Below are 23,910 nucleotides of genomic sequence, written 5' to 3'. Positions count from 1 at the left end.
TATTTTTTATGCATCATAGTTTTTGAATTATCGTGCAAAATTCGACTGTACGGAACCCTCGTTGCGCGAGCCTGACTCGCACTTGGTCGGTTTTTAATCTATACATTTTAAATAATAATAATTATTGTGTTATACCTCTGTTCTATGTACGCGTCCATACAAGATGTTTGCTGAAAATAAATATACAAAGTATCTGATACGACATAAACTATTATGCTCCTCTCAAGTAGCCCGGCCTTTATGTTGTTGTAAATATAGATTTTATTATATGAGGGTACTCGTAATTCCAAGGAAGAATGTCTCATTATCTTTATCTAATAGATAGAGTACTTAGTGTGGAACAGGTAGGTACCTACTTGAATATATTATTGTAAACACTCATATTTACATATATTGTGTCCTCCTTTAGGCTGACGTGCGGGTGTGCGGGGCGTTGCCCCCCCCCCACCCCTTTTGTATGTTGCAAATGTAAATTAAAAATAAATGGTCTTTTTAGGGTTCCGTACCCAAAGGGTAAAACGGGACCCTATTACTAAGACTCCGCTGTCCGTCTGTCACCAGGCTGTATCTCATGAACCGTGATAGTCAGACAGTTGAAATTTTCACAGACGATGATCTGTTGCCGCTTTAACAACAAATACTGAAAAACAGAAAAAAATATATTTAATGGGGCTCCAATACAACAGCGATTTTATTTGCTCGGTTTTATAGACAATGATACGAAACCTTACGTGCGCGAGTCCGACTCGCACTTGGCCCGTTTTTCCTCTTGTTCTTGCCTCGTTCATTTGGGGTCGGGCCTCCTTGTACACTAGGATGCTCTGTCCGGGTTGACATGAACATCCCTCTCGATATGGGACCGCCATGTGGCCACCATTTCAGTACTTTCTTTATTGGGTAGTCATTCCTTCTTTACATGATATGCCCGCAGTGTCACGTACGCCGAAAAATAAATAGTGAGTACATCCAGAAAATTAATGCGATTAGCAATTACTTCGGCAGTACTTTAGGAGTATGATCAACAATCCGTCAGGAACAAAGCGTTCATCAGGGCGTTTCCGAATACGTGACCGATTTGAAATTCATTAGTCTACCCTTGGCGTTTTATATTCCCCTAGTACGCTCTTGAAAAATAACTCATCCATTTTTTTGTTCATTTTCCCAACGAATTGGATTTACTGATTTCAATTTTCAACAAATTGATTTTCCGTGGGTTGTATTTGATCTGTGTTTAAAATACATTATAAGACAATTGAAAATACGTGTCTACTTTATATTTTTTTGTCTCTAAGTATTGTTGATTCTCGCTTAGAAATTGTTTTCATTTGAGCTATGGAAAAACTATCTTATGAAATCAATTTGATAAGAGTTGGCATTGCTATACGTATATTGAAGATGTGACTGTGGTCTAAACAAAACCTCCCTCAGGGTGTTTCAAATACACGTACGTGACCAGCTGCTCGTACCGTATGATCCCCTGATGCTCTTGAGAGCTCTACGTTATTACACAGTGGGTCTTATATTATGTATACCTAGTTGTTGTGTGATCTATAAATTAGGGTAGGTAAGTAAACTCATCCTCTAAATAATATTTATCCTTAGAATCGGTTAAAAATCAGGAATTAAATTAATTTGTAAACTGATTTATTTATTTTTTATTTTTGTTTATTTGAAAGTAATCAACAGCGTAAATACATAATTATTATTTAAATTTAAATCTAGGTATAACAGAAGGCCAAAAGAGATTACTTAAAATTATAATTAAACTATTTTAACAGAATAGAGTTAGAATAAATGTAGGTATATACAATAATAAAATAAAATTACAACAGTGTGTGTATGATTGTATGTGTGTGTGTATGCGTGTGTGAGTGTGTGCTTATGAGTATGCGTGAGCGTGTGTGCATGTGTGTTTGTGTAAATGGGAGTGTATGATTGCATGCATATTTAGATGTTAGCTACTTTTTTTTTTGTTTTACGATGATAGTTATATATTGTTATCATATTTTTATTTTATTATTGTAAACTGATTTATACTATTTTATTTTATTTTTGTGATTTTACTTTTGTAATGACATTCAAAAATTGTACTCCGTATTTACTTACTTTGAATAAAATATTTGATTTTGATTTTGATTTTGATTATGGGTAGATATACCTAGGTATAATTTTAGAAGCCTTTCCCTGACACGGAAATATAGGAAGCCGGCAGGAAATATTGTACATTGATCTTTAGAAAGAGATTTCTGTTTCGTAGAGCGTTGTCTCTGTCACTCATACCTATGTGACGTTTTGTCGGTCGGACAGAGACAACGCTCTACGAAACCGCAATGTCTTTTCAAAGATCGATGTACAATATTTCATGGCGGGCACTGTAAAGAATAGATAAAACGAAATAAAGAATATAGGAAATCTGAAGACTAACAACTGCTACCAATAATGATTAATTTCCGCATGAAATAGTTTTTCTTCATTTTGCTTTACATTAGTACGAATTCAAACGGAATAAGGAAATATTATTTCCATATTCCGTTTATTATATTTATAATAACATAATTTTTGTAAGACAAAATATTCTTAGTTACAAGAAAATTGGTGATCTACACAATAGGCTAACTAGAAACAGAGACAAACTTGCAGCTCCTACCTTCCGCCTCAGGAAAGTCCAAAAGTCATTAGTGGGTATGGGTATTACCTTTTATAATAAAATCCCGCAAACTATTTTGGACTTACCTTTGCACAAGTTTAAAAAATCTATTAAAAATATGCTCCTGAAAAAAGCATATTACACAATTGAAGATTACCTAAATGATAAAAGAGCGTGGATTTGACCTGCAGCTCGTTCCGGCGACGCACAAGACTGCAAATACTATTTTATACATGGCATAATCTTGTACCTATATCAAATATTTGAAAAGAGCAACCGCCGAGTTTCTTGCTGGTTCTTCTTGGTAGAAAAGGCATTCCGAACCAGTGGTAGATGAATCCGACTATTCGGAAGTACTTTTAAAAGTATATTCGAATAAAAAATATTTTTTTTATTTTTTTTTATTTTTTTATAATAATGAATTAAGTGTACCTGTAGCAGTGATAAAATAATACTATCTTTGACGAAGGTGTTTTGGAGTCTGTACAATCTCCTGGTAAATTGGCAAAACCTTTGACGATGAGGCTATTTGCATATATTCGAAAAATATATTATGTTTTTAATTTAAAAAGGAGAGTTATTAAATTAGCACTCATAATGTGTATGAACAACAAATAAATTCTTTTCTTAATATTTTTCACTAAATTAAGTATTGCCTGCCCAAAAAGTAGTCTCTTCTCTGTCTTGAATACTAATTGTTTGCCATTATTATTTATTTGTGATTAAAATTAAGAATAAAACAGAATCAAATGAAAAACATTTTCTAGCATCACAGTTTAACAACACTGCGGAGGATTCCCAATGCTGTCGAATAAATAAACTTCAGAGGTTCGTGAAATACTCATTTGTACTCGGTTCGTGTTTACTTTTCCCTTGTAAATGTTTACACGCTCTTTTCTATCAGTAAATTGTATTTTAATCAAGTGAGTATCGCCTACGGAAGATTTTTTACTTTATCTTGAAACTAAATGATGCTCGCGACTTTGCCCTCGTTGGACTCTTCGATTTTTTGGGATTTAAAACAGTAACGATCGATAAAATCGAGGAAACATGTAAGAAGCTGACACTTGACAGATCTTATTGAATGTCAAAAAATAACATATAATCGAGCAACAATAACGATCGTCAAAAATCGAGCAAATCTGTTGGCTCCATAAAGCGCTTTTTCTAAAAAGTTTTCTGCGATTCGTGCGGTCGATCCGCGCGGATTTTGACGTATAGTTATTTGTATTCTCCCCTATTCATGTCGATTTAGCTTGCGGGAAACCAGTTCGCAAAGTTATAAGTTATATCAGCTACTTCCAGTTTGATTGAGCCAATAACGCGGTCCACCGCACTGCGACCACTGAGAATTTGTACCTACTAATAACTAATAACACAGCTAAAGCTAATACCTAAAGGTTGCTGTCTTATAAACTATACTGTAGTCTTCGGGACATGGACTAGTGCGGGACTATGAAGAGTTAGTTGAGTAAAATATTCTTTATTGTACGTTATAGAAAGTAAAGTAATTTTATTAAGTAAAGTAAAGTAATTATTTGTAATCCATACTAATATTATAAATGCGAAAGTGTGTGTGTCTGTCTGTCTATCTGTCTGCTAGCTTTTCACGGCTTAGCCGATTTTAATTAAATTTGGTACAGAGATAGCTTGCATCCCGAGAAAAGACGTAGGCTACTTTTTATCCCGAAAAATCAAAGAGTTCCCGCGGGATTTTTAAAAATCCTAAACTAGCCACGGCTGAAGCCTCCCACCAGACAGACCAGAAATTTAGATATTATAAAATTCCAAATCCCCGCCGGGAATCGAACCCGGGACCTCCCACTAACACGACCATAGCGCCAGGGTGGGCGTATGTGCTTTATCGAAATTTTTAAACCATCTTGAATGATCATTATAAATATATAAATATACTATACAATAGGTATGTATTAGGTACGTTCGTTATCTTGGTAAGAGTAAAGACTAACTCGCATAGTTATTCTTCATTTATAGATGTTTACGGAATTGGGCATAGTTGCTATAATCAAACCTCTCGTCTCTACTCCTACTTAACATACAGCTATTACATCTCTACTAGTTTCTATAAAGGTAACGAATCGAAATCCATATGGAATTGAAACGCATGAACCGAACCTATTTGTGAATTCCAAAGTTAACCTAAATTGAAATTGCATTCTACGCGATAGAGATCTTATCTGCACCTACCATTTGCATTGTAATGTCGAGTATGTGTACAGGCACTTAATACTTGTTTCACTGCTCTTAGTGAGCTTGCATTCGAAAACGAACCTTAACATAACGTGGAAAAGTTATGTTTCCTTTTATTTTGGGAAAATTGCACTCAAGAGCATACAAATAGTGCACTTTATTTGTCAGTTTTTCCTTTAACAATTTTACAATGTCTGTATTTTCTAGGTATTTTCTTAGCAATATGATAGGCTAGTTTTAACTGTGTTAGTGTTAGAATATAAAAAATTAAGGTAAGGTAAGGTAGGTACACAGTGATAAGGTTGTTATGGTTACAGTATACGATATACTCACCCTTAACACGTTAAAGAGCTGTGTTCAGCGCCACAACTGATGAGACCAATGTATATTGAAAATATAGTAAAACTATTCTCTAAAGTCTATGGGAAACATCGTTGTTTTGGAAAGAGGTTACAATGAATTTAACTGAAACTGAATCTAGTCAATAAACAACTACTTACAAATACTTACTTAATAATTAAAGAGTGCACGGAGGGGAGCAAAATTTTAAACTTCAGGGATGGGTTTAGTTTCGCTAGAAAGCAAACATCTAGAAAGAGTCAAAGACATTGGAGGGCTTTGGAAAGCCTTAAATTTTGACTTTAATCCTGTTTATAACTCGAAAAAAAACTGATAAAATTTCCTACCTTTTTAATCGACTTCCAAAAAGGAGGTGGTTCTCAATTCGGCAATGTATGAAACCTAAAACTACTAATGAAACTAGAAATCAAAGTGTAAAGCTCGCCCGACTTCAACATACATACACGTGTAGAAACAAAAGTTATTTTTTACTTTGTAGTGGTTTTGGAAGTCGGTTTTTTTATATTTTTTATCTATATTCACAAGAAGGTAACAAATAAAAGAAAGGCAGTAAAACTTAAACCAAAGTAGTTTCCAAACGTAAGAGTATCTTTCATAATCACCACAGGCAAAAGCCAGTAGGTACTTACAAAATTATAGAGTAGGCCCCAGGCCCAGTTCCAGTCTAATTTGAGGCTAGATATACTTAATGTAGATAAACGGCCAGCTGCACTGAATTCATTATGCGCCGGACTCGGGTGCTGTTAGATACACTGGTATTACGCAAAGTGGCTTACTTATGTGAGCTGAAATGCGGTTGGTTAGGCTTATGTCTGGCTTAGATCATGGACTTGTAATAAATAGATACCACAAGCCAAGACATGCCAGAAATTTGAGCCAAAGAGCCAAATAATAATAAGGCAATAAAAACAAGCGTAACAATATCATGACATTTTTTCATGTATGAAACATAACAACCTACATACGTATCCTTCCCTGGGGTTTCCAAGAACTGATTAGGCACACGTTCTCTGTGTTACCCCGGGGCCACGGCCTTGTCGCTCTAGCGGCAGCGTGGTGCAACAAGCGATACAATCAAAAGATATCAAACTGGTTAAGTGCGAGTCACAACATTTAGACAAAGTTCCTTAGCCAGTTTCTAAAAACTTTGAGAATAAGTAATTTTCCAATAATTTTATTTTGTAACCTCACAATGATATTAAAAAATACAATATGTCTATTCAATAATTTAAATATGCCTCTGTGTAACGGTCATCATGATTAACCCATCGCCGGCTCACTACTGAGCACGGGTCTCCTCTCAGAATGAGAAGGGTTTGGCCATAGTCCACCACGCTGGCCATGTCTGGATTGACAGACTTCACACACCTTCGAGTATACATAATGGAGAACTCTCAGGTATGCAGATTTCCTCACGATGTTTTCCTTCATCGTTAAAGCAAGTAATGCCTAATTTCTTAAAACGCAGATAACCTTGAAAAGCTAGAGGTGCGTGCCAGAGATTGAACCCCGACCTTCTATTTAGGAGGCGGACGTCTTAACCACTAGGTTACCCCGGTATAACGGTAATAGGCTTTTATAAAATTTTATAAAAAATCATTTCATAAATTCATTTAATTGCATGGCTCGTGGTCGGAAGTCGGGACCACGGACTACGCACGGCGCTGCGAGAGTCTGTAACGGATAGAACAACTCGTTTCTAGAGTATTTTCTCTGTAACTTCTGGCTATTAACATGAGGACATTATTTTTAAAGTGGCTATGACAGACAGACAGGTTAATGGTCAGACAGACTGGCTGAAACTATAAGAGTTCCTTATTTTACTACGGAACCCTAATAAAAATGTATGAAACAGGCGAATGTATGATACAAACGACGCGTAGGTACCGCCTGTAGGGGTGATGCAGGGGTGATGCCATGTCACTTGTCACATTATCAAAATCCCTAGGGTAAAAATATGAGTAGGTATCTACAAGATTTACAAGCGCTTCAAAAGCAGCCTGAAAAATAAAAGCAAAAATAATAGTTTGACCTTATTTCAAATTAGTCTTTAAACTTATTGCTTAGGTGTTAAGTTTTATTTTAGAGTAAATATTTTTGTTCTCATTAAAAAAAACGTGGCCACTTGAGCGATGTTATTTTGTTCGTGATTTGTCGTAGTACCAACTATTATTCCTATCTTCTATGGTAGTACCTACTATTCTATATCAATGATAAAGATGTAAAGTATGTATGATAGAAACGAGGAAAAGATAACAAAAATATTGCAAAAATTCATACACAAATTTTTTGAAAATTTGAAAATGATTGAACACACCAATTTTAAATGGCTCAGGGTATTTTAAGGCGCGTTCACCCCGATGAAATTTTTTGCCAGTGTGGACAGTTTTCATCAGGAAAAAAACACAATTGAAAATAAATAATGAATTCTGGTAAATATGGATTATAAAAAACTTGCTTCTTATTTTGTTAACAATGCGCTGTTTTTTCACGTGAGTCGCCAGTAGATTTGCGACGATTATATTATTTAGCTATCAGTGTAATAAGGTGGCATTTGATTTATATGGAAGTCGGGGTCATATTCATAATAACTGCATATTCGTCATTATAATATTGTTATCGGCAGATAATAGCCAGTAAGTAATTAACACTATCTAAATTGTTTAAGTAACGGGTGTCACTTCCAAGAAGCCAACGACACTGCGTATAAATGTACATAATGTATAGAACAAGGTTGTATTAAAAAAGATTCTATCTAGATACACTATCTATATATCGTACCTAATATGTATTTTGTACATGAAGTTTTGATGAAAATCTAATGTAAGTATAACATACTTACATATTACAATATCGTGTTCGCCGCACTTCCTTAAAAATAGCTCCCGTCTATAATAGAAAAACAATGCTTGATGTAAAAATTGATTGTATGATTATAGAATGTTTACGATAGAGGTATGTAGGGCAGAGAGCAGTGGCGTGCAGCTCATAGAAGCATAAACGCACTGCTTACCCTCATTGTAATAAATCAATGCTTATTTTTCATTATAACCTGCCGTAAAATAAGTTCATACCTAAATGCATACCCTGGCTTGAACTCCTGTGCACGCCACTGGCAGAGAGTTATCCCGCCGGGCACGGGAGTCCCGATTGTTACGAAATGGTGCGCTTTTTATTCTTTATCTCTCCAAAACACAACTGGGTCAAGTTCTCCTTCAGTAAATTATTTATTGTAACGAAACGATACTTGTATTTTCTTAATTTTAAACTGTGATATAAGTACATGTAGGTACATTCATTTTATTTCTAGTAGGTATCTACTATCCGATCCCCGATTCCCGAGTCCTGATAATTATTCAAAACTAGCTGATGCCTGCGACTTCGTTCGCGTGGAATTACGTTTTTAAAAATCCTGTGGGATTTTTTTGATTTTCCGGGATAAAAAGTATGCCTATGTCACTCTCCATGTCTTTATCTATACCCATGCAAAAAATCACGTCAATCCGTTGCAACGTTGCGACGTGATTGAAGGACAAACCAACAAACCAACAGGGGAAAGGGGAATATTAGTCATTTAACATGGCTAATATTCTTTTAAAAAAAAACACACTTTCGCATTTATAATAGGGGAAGTGAATAGTGATAGGGGTAGTGATATAATTATCATCTTTCTATGACATCATAAAAAACATCTAATCCAATTAAAAGTTTTACGACCGCTTGCTACTAAAAATGTAAAAATTATCCTGGGGTCTATAGGTCCATGCCTGGGGTAACTTGCGGTCAATAACAGGTTCACCAATCTACAAAGTACCTACATATTTTTCATACAAGCTACTATTCCAAATCAGAAATGCTAGGACATCGCGATGGGCCTATGGATGAGAATTGCAATGTGCTGGGATTTAGGACTAGCCATAGGTCATACAGAGTGTGACCAGAATGCTGGCAAAAACGAAGACAGGTGATAGTACTGATGATTGCTGATAAGATCCCAAAAAAATGGTTTTTTGTAAATAAATCCTTAAAGTTTACAATATATTGCAAATAAAACATCTGACTGACACTAGAGGTCGACGAACGTTGCGTAAATAGGTCTAAGAGCCAATGCCGCGTCGTAGGGGTCGTGGTGGGGCATTGACCCGAGTTTTGGACGCTGTACATTGCGGGTTTGAAAAATACTAAATCACTAAAACTACAAGATAAGGCAAATGGTTATTGGCATTGGTTTAGGTAGAATAATAATAACGCTAAGTTTTTGCTAGCGTTCTGGTTACACACTGTATTATAAGTATTAAGTATCTACTATGGTTATATGGCCATTGTTTCATTCGCAGCTGACCCATTGCCATGCACTCACCGTATAATCCAATACGAGAGTGGCACTTACGACCACACGATATTTCGCCGAAAAAATTACCATATTCGTGAAACTGCGGTCCGTCTGTTTATCTACTCTTATAAGTGCCAATACTCGGCACCAGATGTTTTAAAGTGCATGAATCTTTTAATATCTATCTTCTTCTTCTTCTTCTATCTATACTATTATATAAAGAGGTAATGTCGTTAAGTTTGTTTGTAGGGCGTAATCTTTGGAACTACTGAACCGATTTTAAAAATTCTTTCACCAGTAGAAAGCTACATTATTCCTGAGTGACATAGGCTATATTGTACATATATACGCGGGCGATGCCGCGGGGATCAGCTAGTCTTTAATAAAAGCCTTTTACTTCTGTCTAATGAATGTACTGGTGTATAGAACTGTTTTTATTTGAGACGAACTTATTACTAGTAGAGTCACGTTGGATACGTTCCGGATTCAAAGCTTTAGTCCGCTGCAGCTAATGTGGCCAATTCTGTTCACGAGTTTGTACATCATCGTCATCATCATGAGCACGGGTCTCCTCTCAAAGTGAGAAGGGTTTTGGCCATAGTCTACCACGGTGGCCATGTGCGGATTGGTAGATTTCACACACCTTTGAGACCATTATGGAGAACTCTCAGGCTTGCAGGTTTCCTCAGGATGTTTTCCTTCACCGTTAAAGCAAGTAATATTTAATTACTTAAAACGCACATAACTTTGAAAAGTTAGAGGTGATAAAGGATCTGGCACAACGGGTGGTCGAAGGATCTATTTAGCTAGGTTGATGCATATTACACAGAGTGTTCTCTTTGCAGAACAGGTCGCCGCCGCCTTCGCACATCCCCTCGGCCCTCCTCTACGCACCTCCGGAACCTTTAGACGTAAGTTTTTATTATTATTATTCAGATACAAGTTAGCCCTTGAAAGCAGTCTCACCAAAATAAAAAATAAACAAAAATATTTTTATTAAATTAAACTTTTACAAGCACTTTTGAATCGTCCAATGCATCTACCACTTTGGAATGACTTTTCTACCGAGAAGAACGAGCAAGACACTCGGCGGTTGCTCTTTTCAAAGATTTGATATACAATATTATGTCATGTATAAATGTGATTGAAGTCCCGCGCATTGCTAGAGCGATGTGGTAAGTAATGATGCAGTTTAAGATGTAAGTCCGTAATATGAGTAGGTACTTTTAAATTATTTTATTTTATTAGATTTTATTATTTTTAATAACCTAAATGTGGGCAAAACTTCGTTTGCGTGGATTTTAAAAAAATACCTTTGATTTTCCGGGGCAAATAGAAACCTACGAGTACGTCCATTTCCAGGATGCAAGCTATCTCCGTACTAATAGGTGACTCACACGGCATCGTCCACGTGGATTTAGGTTTTCTAAGAATCCCGTGGAAACTGATTTGATTGTCGGGGACAAAAAAAGAAGCTGGGATGCACGCTTATGTTCTTTTCTGGGGTGCAAGCTAGCTGCCAGCTCTGTATTAAACGTCAAAACAATTAAGCAGATGGGCTGTGAAAAGCTAGCACACAGACAGATACACATAGAAACAGACAGACATACTTTCGTATTTAGAATAGGTAGAATGAATTGATAGTTCTAATAGGTAGTATATGGACGCGTAAGAAAAACTACATGGCTGAGAATCCTCCAAAATGTGTTCCAAGCTGTGTGCGGTCTGATTGAGATGATGATGATGATGATGAGTAATAGAAGACTGTTTCCCCAGCTATTATGCGTGTTCCCGGAGCGTGCGTCGCGCGTGTGTGCGGCGGCGTGCAACGCAGCCGCGCGGGCGGGCGGCGAAGCGCACGCGGTCCGCGGCGCGAGGGAAGCGCTGGACGCTTTCCGCCGCGACGCAGACGCGCGGCCGCCGCACGTCGTAGTCGTTGACGCGCGACAACCGCAGCTTATGGACTCTACCTTATTAGCACGGTAAGATTTTTCAATGGACTATTTTGATAGATAAACGTTACATTGGATCAAAAACCAGTAAAGTACGAGTCGAACTCGCACACGAAGGGTTCCGTACCATATTATAACACTATGCACTTTTTTTAAATTTGCCATTTAGCCGCCTCGCAAAATTAAAAAAGCGACATACTTACAGCCGCCATATTGATTTTTTTTAATGTTCCTACAGCCGGTATCATTTAGGACGATATAATGGTTCTAACAATATCTCAAACATTTACTTAAATCTGTTCCGGAATTTAGAAGTTATGACTTATGATGGAATAAAGAAACTCGCATACATAGTCATGAACCGAAAAAACATTACACTCCTATTTTTGGGCAGTCGTGTAATAAACATTGAAATGAAAACGTTCGACAAAGATCGATTAATTAATAATTTATAGGAACACAGGGAATGTCTTAATGAAACTTTGAAGGCGAAATAATGAATCGCAGCTGCAGTCGGGCACAGTTCGCGGTTATTGTTAGTCGACTAATGAGCTGCCGGCGGCCATGACGGAAACTCGTTGGACGTTCAAACAATTGAACGATTTATCGAATTCATAATGAAACGAAATTAAGTTTTCTAATTAAAACAGGTCCATACTCCATAGAGGTAGATACAGCAATTTTAATAATTAAATAATGAACAAAATACAAAGCTTTACCGACAGTACCTACCTACTTATAAAAGAAAGAAAATTACAGATATTACCTACAATGTAATCAGTACCTATACCTATTGCATCGCGATTCCCCGTCTTTCAGTCCTATAACTTCGCCAGATCACTGTAGTGATGTCGCCCTTTATTTTTAAGTGTTTCCTGTATTTTTATTCCTTGTAATATAGGTAATAGTAAGCAATAAAAGTATTTAAATACCTAAATTAAATTAAATTCAGAAGAAAATCAGAGTCCCCAAGAGGTTTTCCAAAACTTAAACTCACGTGGACGAAGTCACGCTTATATCATCTAGATAGATAATTTATAGAATGCTTATGCCCGCGTGGACTACACCACACTACACCAATTTCAAACCCTTATCTATAAATCCTTTCTTAGCGGATGCACAATGGCTATTTGCATGCCAAATTTCAGCCTGATCCGTCCAGTAGTTTGAGCTGTGCGTTGATAGATCAGTCAGTCAGCCAACTTTTCCTTTTGTACGTAGGTATATTTAGAAGTAGGTAGAATGTTTTCGTGAAAATAAACTAAATCTAAATTAACCCTTTTCGAAGTAGTAGACACCCGATTCGTATCACGTGCTAAACTTTATTCCCTGACACTTTTATTGCCCGTGTTTCGTCGGTCCATCTTCTTCTCGGTCGACCTCGCCTTCCCTTTGCAAAAACAAGGTTGAATTTGAACCTTGTTTTAAATAATAAATTAGAAAAATTGTATAAAATAATTTATTAGGAAAAATTATTAAGTAGTAGGTAGGTATTTCGACAGCTCAAGTAGAATTTTCCTAAAAAAATATTCTTTATTATTATTTAAATTGAAACGCATTAGTTAATCATAATTGTACGTAACAATGAGTGTGAATTTGAAACTTTAATGTAATATGTAATTGTATTGTGATTTTATTATCTCATCAAACAATCAAAATATCAAACTACTCCGGTCATGTCGGAAGACGTGGCCTTTCTTCGCGCTAAAGTCGTTCCGCACGCGGTATGCTGAAAGTGCGCCAACCTTCCGCGCACTTTCCATGCTATATGGGTTGATTGCTCAGCACCAGAGCCTAGACGTGTTCAATACAAATATAAATAAATTTATTTCATGTGTAGATCACTAAGACTTATAAGAACCTTTGTGTATTTGTTCGAACAGTATAGTATTATTAGTCATAAGTCTAACTTGTAATGCGCTTTGGCACTAGCTGTAAGCATATCAAGCATCTATAATAAAATAAAATAAAATAAAAATAAAATAAAAATAAAATTATGTAAGGAATAATAGGAAAAGTTATTTTTTTTTAAATTTTGAAACGGACGTAGATAGGTAGTGCTGTGGCATTATACGTACGTGGGCATAATCATAGGTTCAATCATCCTACACGCATTCAACGGCTGATGGATTACAGAATAAAATCTTCTCATTCTGAGGCGAGATATTGAAAGATTACCGTGGCTAGTTACCATTGCATCTCAAAGAAATCGATTAGAAGTTTAGATATTAAACTGCCATATATTATGTACCATATAAAACTACATCGTCACTACCTTATAGTGAGATTGCAGTCAAGCCCCAGTCAAGAGCTAACTGGTCCAGTCATCGACCTAGAAAAAAATTAAATTCACATTTTGTATCAGTTAATCGATACTCTTCACATCGCTATAAAACGTAGCTATAGTGAAAATCGAACGGCCGAAGCCTTTTGTTCTGCCGAGAGCCCTTCAAGTAAGTAGAACACGACTCCCGCAATGTATCCAAAGTGCTGAGGCAAACACTTGAAATTTTCGCGATGAATAAATATTGTGGCAAATAACCATCGATATAAATGACAAGATATGCCCAAGCGAACAAAATTTTTCACGGTTTTGGAACCAAATAAATCAGCGCCACCTCTTAGACACTAATGAACGACCCGTTTGAAATCCAGACGTCACTGAGGTTGCATTGGTGCTAAAGCACCACTGAGTGCCATTTTGTTTGTTCAATGGCCCTGTCTATACGAAGTAATATATAATGTCAATGCAAATAACCCTCGTTGGTACATCATCGATGCAAATAACCCTTCAATATTTTTGATCAAGGCCGTAAAAGGAATTCCCTGTGTGTCTCGGACCAAGAAAATAATATTTAGTACGACAATTTATAGATTATAATATTACTAGATGATACCCGCGAATTCGTCCGCGTGGATTTAGGTTTTTAAAAATCCCGTGGGAACTCTTTGATTTTCCGGGATAAAAAGTAGCCTATGTCCTTCTCCGGGATGCAATCTATCGCTGTACCAAATTTCGTCAAAATCGGTTAAATGGATGGGCCGTGAAAGGCTAGCAGACAGACAGACAGACGGACAGACAGATAGACAGACAGACACACTTTCGCATTTATAATATTAAGTATGGATTGCGTACTAGTTTATGACGTCCATACAGATTATGGACGGTTCACAACAGAGCACGAGTCTCCTCTAATAATGAGAAGGGTTTTGGCCATAGTCTACGTCACACTTGCCAAGTGCGGATTGGCAGACCTTTGATAAGATTATGGAGAACTCTTTTCCTCACGTTGTTTTCCTTCACCGATTAAAGCAAGTATATATATTTAATTAAAATACTTAAAACGCACATAACTCCGAAAAGCTTGCAAAATATTTGTTGGTTAATCCATACTATCCATACTAATATGACAAATGCGAAAGTGTGTCTGTCTGTCTGTCTGTTAGCTTTTCACGGCCCAACAGTTTAACCGATTTTGATGAAATTTAGTACTGAGTTAGCTTACATCCCGGGGAAGGACATAGGCTACTTTTTATCCCGGAAAGTTAAAGAGTTTATTTCAAAAAAACTAAATCCATGCGGACGAAGTCGCGGACATTGTCTAGTATTCAAATAAGATTCCGTTTGTTTGTACGGTCGCGCTTCGAAGGCGCTTTTTATGAGAGGTTTCAGTTTTCGATCGTTAGCCATTTAGCCGTTAGCTATATCGTTTTAGAGGTTCGGCAGCATAATTAGAATCGTTCAGTGAGACCACCTATAATGCCTTCATTAAACTGCGCTACTCCGTTACTCCGCAAAACCCGCAGTCAGATTTGCCTTAATTTATCAGATCTCCGATGTCAAATTACTTACAGGCTGGCGCGGCCCTCAATTACGCCTCAATACCTTATTTACGCAACTTTCCCTTCTTTAATGACATTTTTAGTGGTCCCTGGTGGACTCCGCTGGTTTAATAAAGATGCATACTAAGTTACCTACTAGATATCCCCTCTTATCCATACTTCCATCCATACTTCCATACTAATATTATAAATGCGACTGTCTGTCTGTCTGCTAGCTTTTCACGGCCCATCCGTTCTACCGATTTTGACGAAATTTGGAACAGAGATAGCTTGCATCCCGGGAAGGACATAGGATGCAAGGAATTTTTATAAGAACTATAGGTTTACAAACTTACATATTCATCGTCGGAACCCTCTCCACCCAAATTCAACTCGCACTTGTCCTGTTTCTTATATTATATGCATATAGGTAACAGAATTTTACGTACGTAATGAGAATGACTTATTTAGATCACTCGCAGATTGAGCTACCGCGAATTCATAAAATTCAGTCTTCGAAGCAATAAAATAAATCTTAATATTATTTTACATTACTTATGTCTACTTTTGACATGAGTTTAATTGTAATTTTATCATTCATACAATTCGCATTATGTTTCTTAGTTTCACTTTAAATTTTACACCTTTCTCTGAGTGACTTTGATTCACACAAATTAATATTATATTATTTTTAGGGCTCCGTACCTCAAAAGGAAAAACGGAACCCTTATAGGATCATTTTGTCGTATGTCTGTCTGTCTGTCTGTCTGTATGTCGGTCTGTCAAAAAACCTACAGGGTACTTCCCGTTGACCTAGAGTCATGAAATTTGGCAGGTAGGTAGGTCTTATAGCAGACATTAGGGGAAAAATCCTAATCAATATTGCTCAATCCGCTCACATACTCAGGAGAGCGCTGTGGTCGCATGACGTTGATTGAGGACTGACCCAAATAAACTCGTCCATTTGTGGACATGTCAACTCTTCCGACATGTTTGACGTTGCCTTTGACGATTAATGACTTATCGGGCTCGACTGCCCAGCTCGGTTTATTCGATTGTGGTCTAGTCTTATCGTCCAAGGGTCTAGTCTACCTTTTATTATTGTCTACTTTGATTTGCGATTTTTCCAGAGTTTTAGGTATATCCCTAGAATTAGAGGGGGAATTCCAACATCAATGGGTATATCCGTCAAGGAAAAAAACATTATTTTATTCTGATTCCTGATTCCTCCTCGAGAAATAGCCAAAATACCAATCTATTTATTAATTTCAAAATTTGTGTCTACTCTTTAAGATGAAAAATTATGCTTCATATTGTATGATCGTATATAAGGCATACATACTTACCTAGGTATGTTTCATTGTATTTACACATTTTTTTGTAATGTGCGGGTGTGCGGGGCGTCCCCACCCCGATTGCCATCTCGATCTATCGCGTACTTATACATAGTCACTTAAAAGCAGAGGACCAAATTATATTAAATTGAATTCCGTCCCGAGCGGGGACTTACCAATACTGAAATATTAAGTTAGAAGGGAAAAGCATACTCGTATGTCGGAAATTTCTTAACAACCTACGCGTAGGTATAATAATGCCTTCTTGACCGAATTTCGGCACAGGGGCCAATCTCCACGGAGACTAGCCAACTACCCAGTAGATACCTAGTACACAAATGAACGCATAAATACGTATAAATTGCATTATTTATTCCCGCACTCTCATAATGCCATTGTGACGGCAATCCGACGCATCTGCGATCCGAGGAGATCGGAGATCAGGAGCAGGACCGACGGCAAATTATGTCACAAGTGCTTTATGAGACACAGGGGTTTAACTCCAATATTCCAACTTCAGGCTGCTACAGAGAATTTTTCAAAATACAACTCAATTTTTTTGGATCTACCGGGGACCCGAACCTAGGCTAGGTTTCCGTAGCCGAATAAGCTAGTCACTAATCGTCAATGCAGATCTAATCATATTCGGAACTGTTCAAAACTGTTTCAACTCAAAAAACACTTTTCTCGGAAACTAAAAAAACTGATTTTGATAATCTTCAGAAGATAATAGGTTGAATACCTATTAAAGTATATTTTAATTATATAAAAATCGTTGAGTAGAATCCCTAAGTACCTACTACAGTTTTATTCATGTATCGATAATCGAGATATAGGGATCAAAAAATGAGGTTAGATAGAAACAAGCGAGATTTTTGAGTTGAAATTGTTTTGGTCTAGAAGTGCGATTTAACTTATATTTAAATTATAAACCTAATTATATAAATAAAGACGAATGATAAACTGACAACATAAAAACAAAAACAAATTACAAACCCACAAAAAGATTTGTCGAAATTAAATTTCCAAGAAGGTAAACCAATCTATGTACAAAATACTACGCGAGCGCGAAACCACAGGCGCTGAAAGCTGAAAGCTTAATTAATCTGATCTTGAGTTTATCCGATCCGATACCGTGTTATCTAATACCTACTGTAAAATTTACTTTACTTAAGTTACGCCTCAAACGACTCACAGAAAAACGTCCTGGGAATAAATCTTTTTATATTAGCAAAAATAAAAGGTGACTTTTGAAAGTTTCAAAAACGTAAAAAAATTAATAGAGTCAGTGTCTTCCATGTTACATTAGTGTCTGTTTGCAAAAGTTAAATTAGGTTAACCCATACTATCCATACGATTATTATAAATGTGAAAGTGTGTCTGTCTGTCTGTCAGCTAGCTTTTCACGGCCCAACAAGTTAACTGATTTCGATTAAATACGCATGTAAGTTAGTCAGAATGGTATAGAGTTAGTTTACATCCCGGGGAAGGACATAGGCTACTTTTTATAACGGGAAAATCGAAGAGTTGGAACGGGATTTTTTAAAAAACCTACATCCACGCGAATGAAGTCGTGGGCATCATCTAGTAGGTCATACATACATTAATAAAAGTCCAGACTCACTAACTGACTAATCATACCACTCTCCAGTCTTCAACTATATCCTTGTAAAAAATCTAGCAGATTCTTTGACCTTCCGTGATTGAAAGAGAAACGAACAAACAAACACGTCGCATTTATAATAGTAGTGGTGATAAAAATTAATTATTCTATCTCATCGAAAGCACTTTTAATGGCCTGTACAGTGTACACCTACACACAAAAGTAAGTATAGGCCCGAAAACATTGACAAGTTTGTAAGATAGGTACCTACCTACTTCCCTCAGTGGGCGATGTGCTTATATGGATAGACCACTCTAAAGAAATAATTAAGACGTAATTGCCTCTTCAGGTGACAAGAGGCTCTTATTTGCGCAAAACAATTAGTTCGGCTATTCTACGCAGAGTTCATTCATGGTATCTTTCCATACGAACTTAATTTGCTTTCAAAAAACTTTTACAAGTTCCTACCGAGTACAACCAGCAAGAAACTCGGCGGTTGCTCTTTTGTTCAATTTACAATAATATTATGCCATATTGTATCCTAAGATTTTTAGTGAAAATTAGCTTTTGCCTTCAACTTCCTTCATCTGGATTGAGGTTTGTTAAATAAATAAATAAATAAAAAGCCTTTATTCTAATACGTTACCTACAAATATTTGAGGTTTGTTACCCAGGAATAAAAAACGATCTTAATCACCCCTTTGCACAATCGATCACCTATAGTCCGCGACAGGTTGAGATGGCAATCGGGGTACAAGGCGGGGGGACGCCCCGCGCACCCGCACGTCACCCGTCGCCCGCACCAGGTTAGCGCGGGGATTGTGCAGGTGTGCGGAGAGTGATAAAAAAAATGGGTTGATGAGTAATAATGTATAAGTAACTATATGAAATCAGCTAAAATTGATGATGCGCCAAAAAAAACCTAGGGGAAGCCTATGCAAAAAAGCAAAACTATTATTTATCTAAGTACTAAGTATTTAATTTTAGTACCTATATAATATTTTTTGTAAAATTAGTGTAAGAGTGATTTAATAACGGCTCATAATAATGTATAAAATACAGTTATTTCGAATTACTAGCCAAGCACAAAATTTTTATAAGCTTTTTATATAGAAAGTAGAAACTAGTGTTCCTCTCGATTTTATATATTTTGTGGAGTCTATCTATTTTCCCGCGGGAGGTTTACTAGTAGCGAAATCAATAAGTAATCTATGACTAGTTACTTAATAATTATCATTATTTATCGCTAATTAATGCTAAAATAGAAAGGAGAGATGAAAACAAAAAGCTTAAAACTGCGTAGAATATTAAAAAAACATCACCCGATTATATAATCCACCTGAGGACCGGTCGCTAATTAGCTTTTGCCCGAGGCGACTCGAAAAACCCGAATCTAAACATTATTCCATTTAGGACTCTCCCACTCTCCACTTCGTAAGACAAAGAATAATTATTGAAAACAATGTTGATTTATTTTACGCCAAGAATGATTGACGAGGGCGAGGTAACTTACTGACTACTTACAGAGACGCGAACGGACACCTCTACAAACAAGTGCGAAACGATCACAATTCACAACGATATATAAATATAATGCACCAAGTACAGACTCGCGCACCGAGCGTGGGTTCCGTACTACAGTCGTATATTTTCGACATTTTGCACGATAAATCAAAAACTATTATGTATAAAAATAAATAAAAATATGTTTTAGAATATACATTATTATACAGGTAAAGCCCTTTCATATGATACCATAATATACCAATTTTCATAGACATATAACTCGAAAAATGAGGAACTTTCAGACAAACTTTCAACTCATATTTAACTCCTTGGTGGTTGAACTTGTGAAAATCTTTGAAACGGATTTTTTTTCATTTTTAACCAGTAACTCAAATTTATATCAATTTTCTTACATATAACTTGAAAAATGACGGACTTTCATACAAACTTGCATCCCCAATTTACCCCCTTGGGGTGGAATTTCCAAAAATCATTTCTTAGTGGGCACCCACGTCATAAAATAAACCTATTGTAAAAAGTGACTAACCGTAGTGGTTTAGGATGTGCATTAATAGTTACAGTCAGTCAGTCAGGACAGTCTTTTTATATATTAAGACTAGCTTATATGCCCGCGACTTCATCCACGTAGACACAAATTCAAACCCATATTTTACCTCCTTAGGGGTTGAATTTTCAAAAATCTTTCTCAACGGATGTCTACGTCATTACAGCTATCTGCATTTTGCATGCCAAACAAAACAGCTCGATCTATCCAGGAGCTGTGAGTTAATAGAACAGTCACTCACCTTTTCCTTTTATAGGTACATATATTTAGATAAATCCTTCAAAGAAATATCATCCTCGATATAATCAGGCTGGAATTTCGCACCTGTTTCATTTTCTATCTAAAGTAATGCAGCGGACACATTGTAAGGATCTGATCGATGATTGAATGTTCAGAGAATGCGCCATAAGCGTCAAGGCGCTACATCGCCACGCTAGACTTTGTGCACGTCTTCATATAAAATGATATATCTGGACATCTTCCGTCGCTTTGAGAAACCAATCAGGCTTTAGCACTGGGGTTTAAAAGAAAATAGCGGGTTTCCCAAACCTAAACTATCCCTTGACACTTCTATGTTTTTCTTTATGTTGTATGTGGTTGTATGACTATTCCTTGCCAAAAATAGGTATTTATAAAATATTTTAATAGCGTGGATTCAATTCCTTAAATGGCTGTGATACGCGTAACGATAAGTTTCTTTAATCAAGCCGCCATCAAGTCCAAATCATTTGCAATAGCTTCATAGTTCATATAAGGCAATCCGGTTTACTTGAACCTAATAGTCGATCCCTATTAGGCTTAACTATACCGGATCGCCTCACTAATTAGTTACCTACCATTTTGATACACATGTCTTATGAACTGGCATACTAATAACCGCTATAGTAAATACATGGTTTGGTAAAAACGAATTAGAAAATGATCTCTTTTTGTCGTATCATTTAACAGACTATTCTACTTCTTGATTCTTTTCTTGCAAGGACTTCCACAGAACACGGTCCATTATGCCGCTGCTTCAATTGGGCATGATTTATTTCTTGACAAAGGAGACCTATTGTCGCTTCTTTTTTAAGTAGTTCGACCAATGCAATGGGGTTCGAAAGGTTGAACCTCCCGGGAAATATCTGGAATTCAATTCAGTTTTACAATTATTTTCATTCAGCCTGTTCGTCAAGCGTCGTATTTAAGGACAAATGTGGGGGAATAAAACAGATATAAGCAGAAACTGTGATAGATTTTGTACAATCTCGTTATTGTGACTTTCCATTACCGAATTGACGAGGACGCTAAGCCATATTCCATTTGCACGCGTGTTCGTTTAACTCGATTTGACAGACGCATCAGGTTTGCACACGTGAAACTCGGCTAAAGTAACATACACGTTTTATAGAGAGAAACATTTTTTATTTGTTTTGCTAATGTTGGCATTAAACCACTGATTTTTAAGGTTCCGTACCTCAAAAGGAAAAAAGGAAGCCTTATCACCTCAATCACCTCACTTCGTTGTTTAAATCTGTTTGTCAAGAAACCTACAGGGTACTTCCCGTTGACCTATAACATAGAGCAGAAACAAAGAGGAGATGTTGTATTAAGATTTCCCTATGAAATATCGAGTGACATTTTGCGGGGTGAGGGGTTGTGGAACGCCGCCCACTTCTCTATTTTCCATCTGCGGGTTAGTAGCAAAACTACTCGCTTAGCGACCTAACATCGATATATTGATGTCACTACATAGTTCAGCTATCTCACACTAGATGTCAATAATCTAGAACTATTTTAATAATTACGTATAAAATTACTTACAAATGAAATGTGATACCATTCATAGCATCAGAACGTCTGTCTGAATAACTTTGATACGATAAAACACAACACTTCATCCTTTTGTTCTTAAAAACGCGAAAACACACCGATAATACGAGTCTCAATATATTATGTGAACCTGACGAACGCAGACAGCATACTAACTAAGGCCCCGCCCACAGTGATGACGTCAGGACCTAGTTGAAAATCACAGTGCACAGTTGCTTAGGCCAACTCCTCTTTGTTTCTGCTCTATGACCTATAATCATGAAAGGCAGGTAGGTAGGTCTTATAGCACGCGTAAGGGGGAAAAATCCGAAAATCGTGACTTTGTGGTTACATCACAAACAAAAATTTCAATGTGTTTATAAAAAAATAATTAGTATTTTCAACTTTCAAAGTAAGATTAATATACCAAGTGGGGTATCATATGAAAGGGCTGCACTTGTATATTCTTATTCAGATTTTTATTTATTTTTAAGTATAATAGTTTTTGATTTATCGTGCAAAATGTCGAAAAAATATGAGTGTAGTACGAAGCCCTCGGTGCGTGAGTCTGAGTTTTTTTATATCAAAGTAGGTCGAAAAATCGATAAACGTTGAGGTCCCAAGGTGCTCAATCTCGCACCAAAAAAGCACAGCGTTGGCTTCGCAGGGAGCCGCTGGATTCAGGCGGCGCATAGTGTCGCGTGGAAGTCCCTATAAGAAACCTATGTCCAGCAGTGGACGTTTTCAGTCGATAATGATGTCAGTGCTATATTTTAAGTATGCCAATATTTAAATTCACAACGTGAATTCTTCTCATAATGATAATGTATATCTTTTTAAACGCTCTCAATCTTCCCCTTTGTGGATGAAATTGAAGGATTTTCGTGTAATTTATGTTTGCGTATCGCAGAAGCTTGTCAATGCTTCGCCAGACTTATGAATAAATTATACGAATAAGGCTCGGAGACGTCGTCGCAAGCCATCATCTTAATTAACCCAAATGGTAATGGACGGTATATCGTGCTTAAATACCGTAATGTTCGACAAACTTACTTGACTAGCTAGTAGCTAAGGAGCCCTGGCTTCACTTAATAAGAAGTTTTGAAAAATTATCTTTAATAGAGCTCTATGTGACAGAGCACCTCTACGTGCAATTTTTCCCTTTGTTTGTAAATTGATAGAGAACTGCGATCTCACCCGGTGGCAATTGGTAAGTGATGGTGCCATTATGGATTAAAATGGGCTAACCTAAAAGAAACTCTCTAAAAAAAGAAAAGAAGATCTACTTCTAAATGGGTTCTAAGTACGTAAAATTGTACAGGAAAGCTAAATCGTTTGGTGGCACGGCTTTGCTCGTGGGTTGGTAACAGCCACATACGTGTCCTGTCACTTCCTCGGTGACAATCAAATCAAAGCTGGGAATCAAACCCGGGACCTTTCATTTATAAGACCACTACGCTCACCACTGCTCAATGAAGTACATTGTAGAGTCGTCAAATTTTTGTTGAAAGCTACATCCGATTTTAGTGGCAACCCTATAGATAGCCGAAATAAATGAAAAACAAATGCGATTTGTAGAAGCCATCACATAAATTAACTCGCGCAAATTGGTGACGTGTGCTATATATTCCTGCCACATCCCGCTATATTTTATTATAAAGCTTCAAAGGTGGGTCCACACCTGCCCCCCAATTGTGTAAGAATAACCATTTCATGGCTATCGCAATCGTCAAGAAATTGTGCCATTTGATTGGTTGATTCGCTGTTTACATTTTTTCACAGCCAA

The 23,910-nt window shown here is 36.8% G+C and overlaps 1 protein-coding gene across 10 annotated transcripts in view; it reads left to right on the top strand.

Moving 5' to 3' along the window:
• The window catches only part of Pde8 (phosphodiesterase 8), a 200,643-nt gene that overhangs the window by 113,863 nt on the left and 62,870 nt on the right, over nucleotides 1-23,910 (top strand). For all 10 annotated transcript variants that reach the window (XM_069505278.1, XM_069505277.1, XM_034979348.2 and 7 more), the window contains 2 exons: nucleotides 10,397-10,462; nucleotides 11,328-11,533. In XM_069505278.1, the coding sequence (XP_069361379.1) occupies nucleotides 10,397-10,462; nucleotides 11,328-11,533 (272 nt within the window). The remainder of the gene's footprint in view (nucleotides 1-10,396; nucleotides 10,463-11,327; nucleotides 11,534-23,910) is intronic.

The sequence above is a fragment of the Maniola hyperantus genome, chromosome 20 (assembly GCF_902806685.2).
Source record: "Maniola hyperantus chromosome 20, iAphHyp1.2, whole genome shotgun sequence".
Lineage (NCBI taxonomy): Eukaryota > Metazoa > Arthropoda > Insecta > Lepidoptera > Nymphalidae > Maniola > Maniola hyperantus.
Note: the sequence above shows the minus strand (reverse complement) of the source record. Positions and strands in the feature narration are given on the sequence as shown.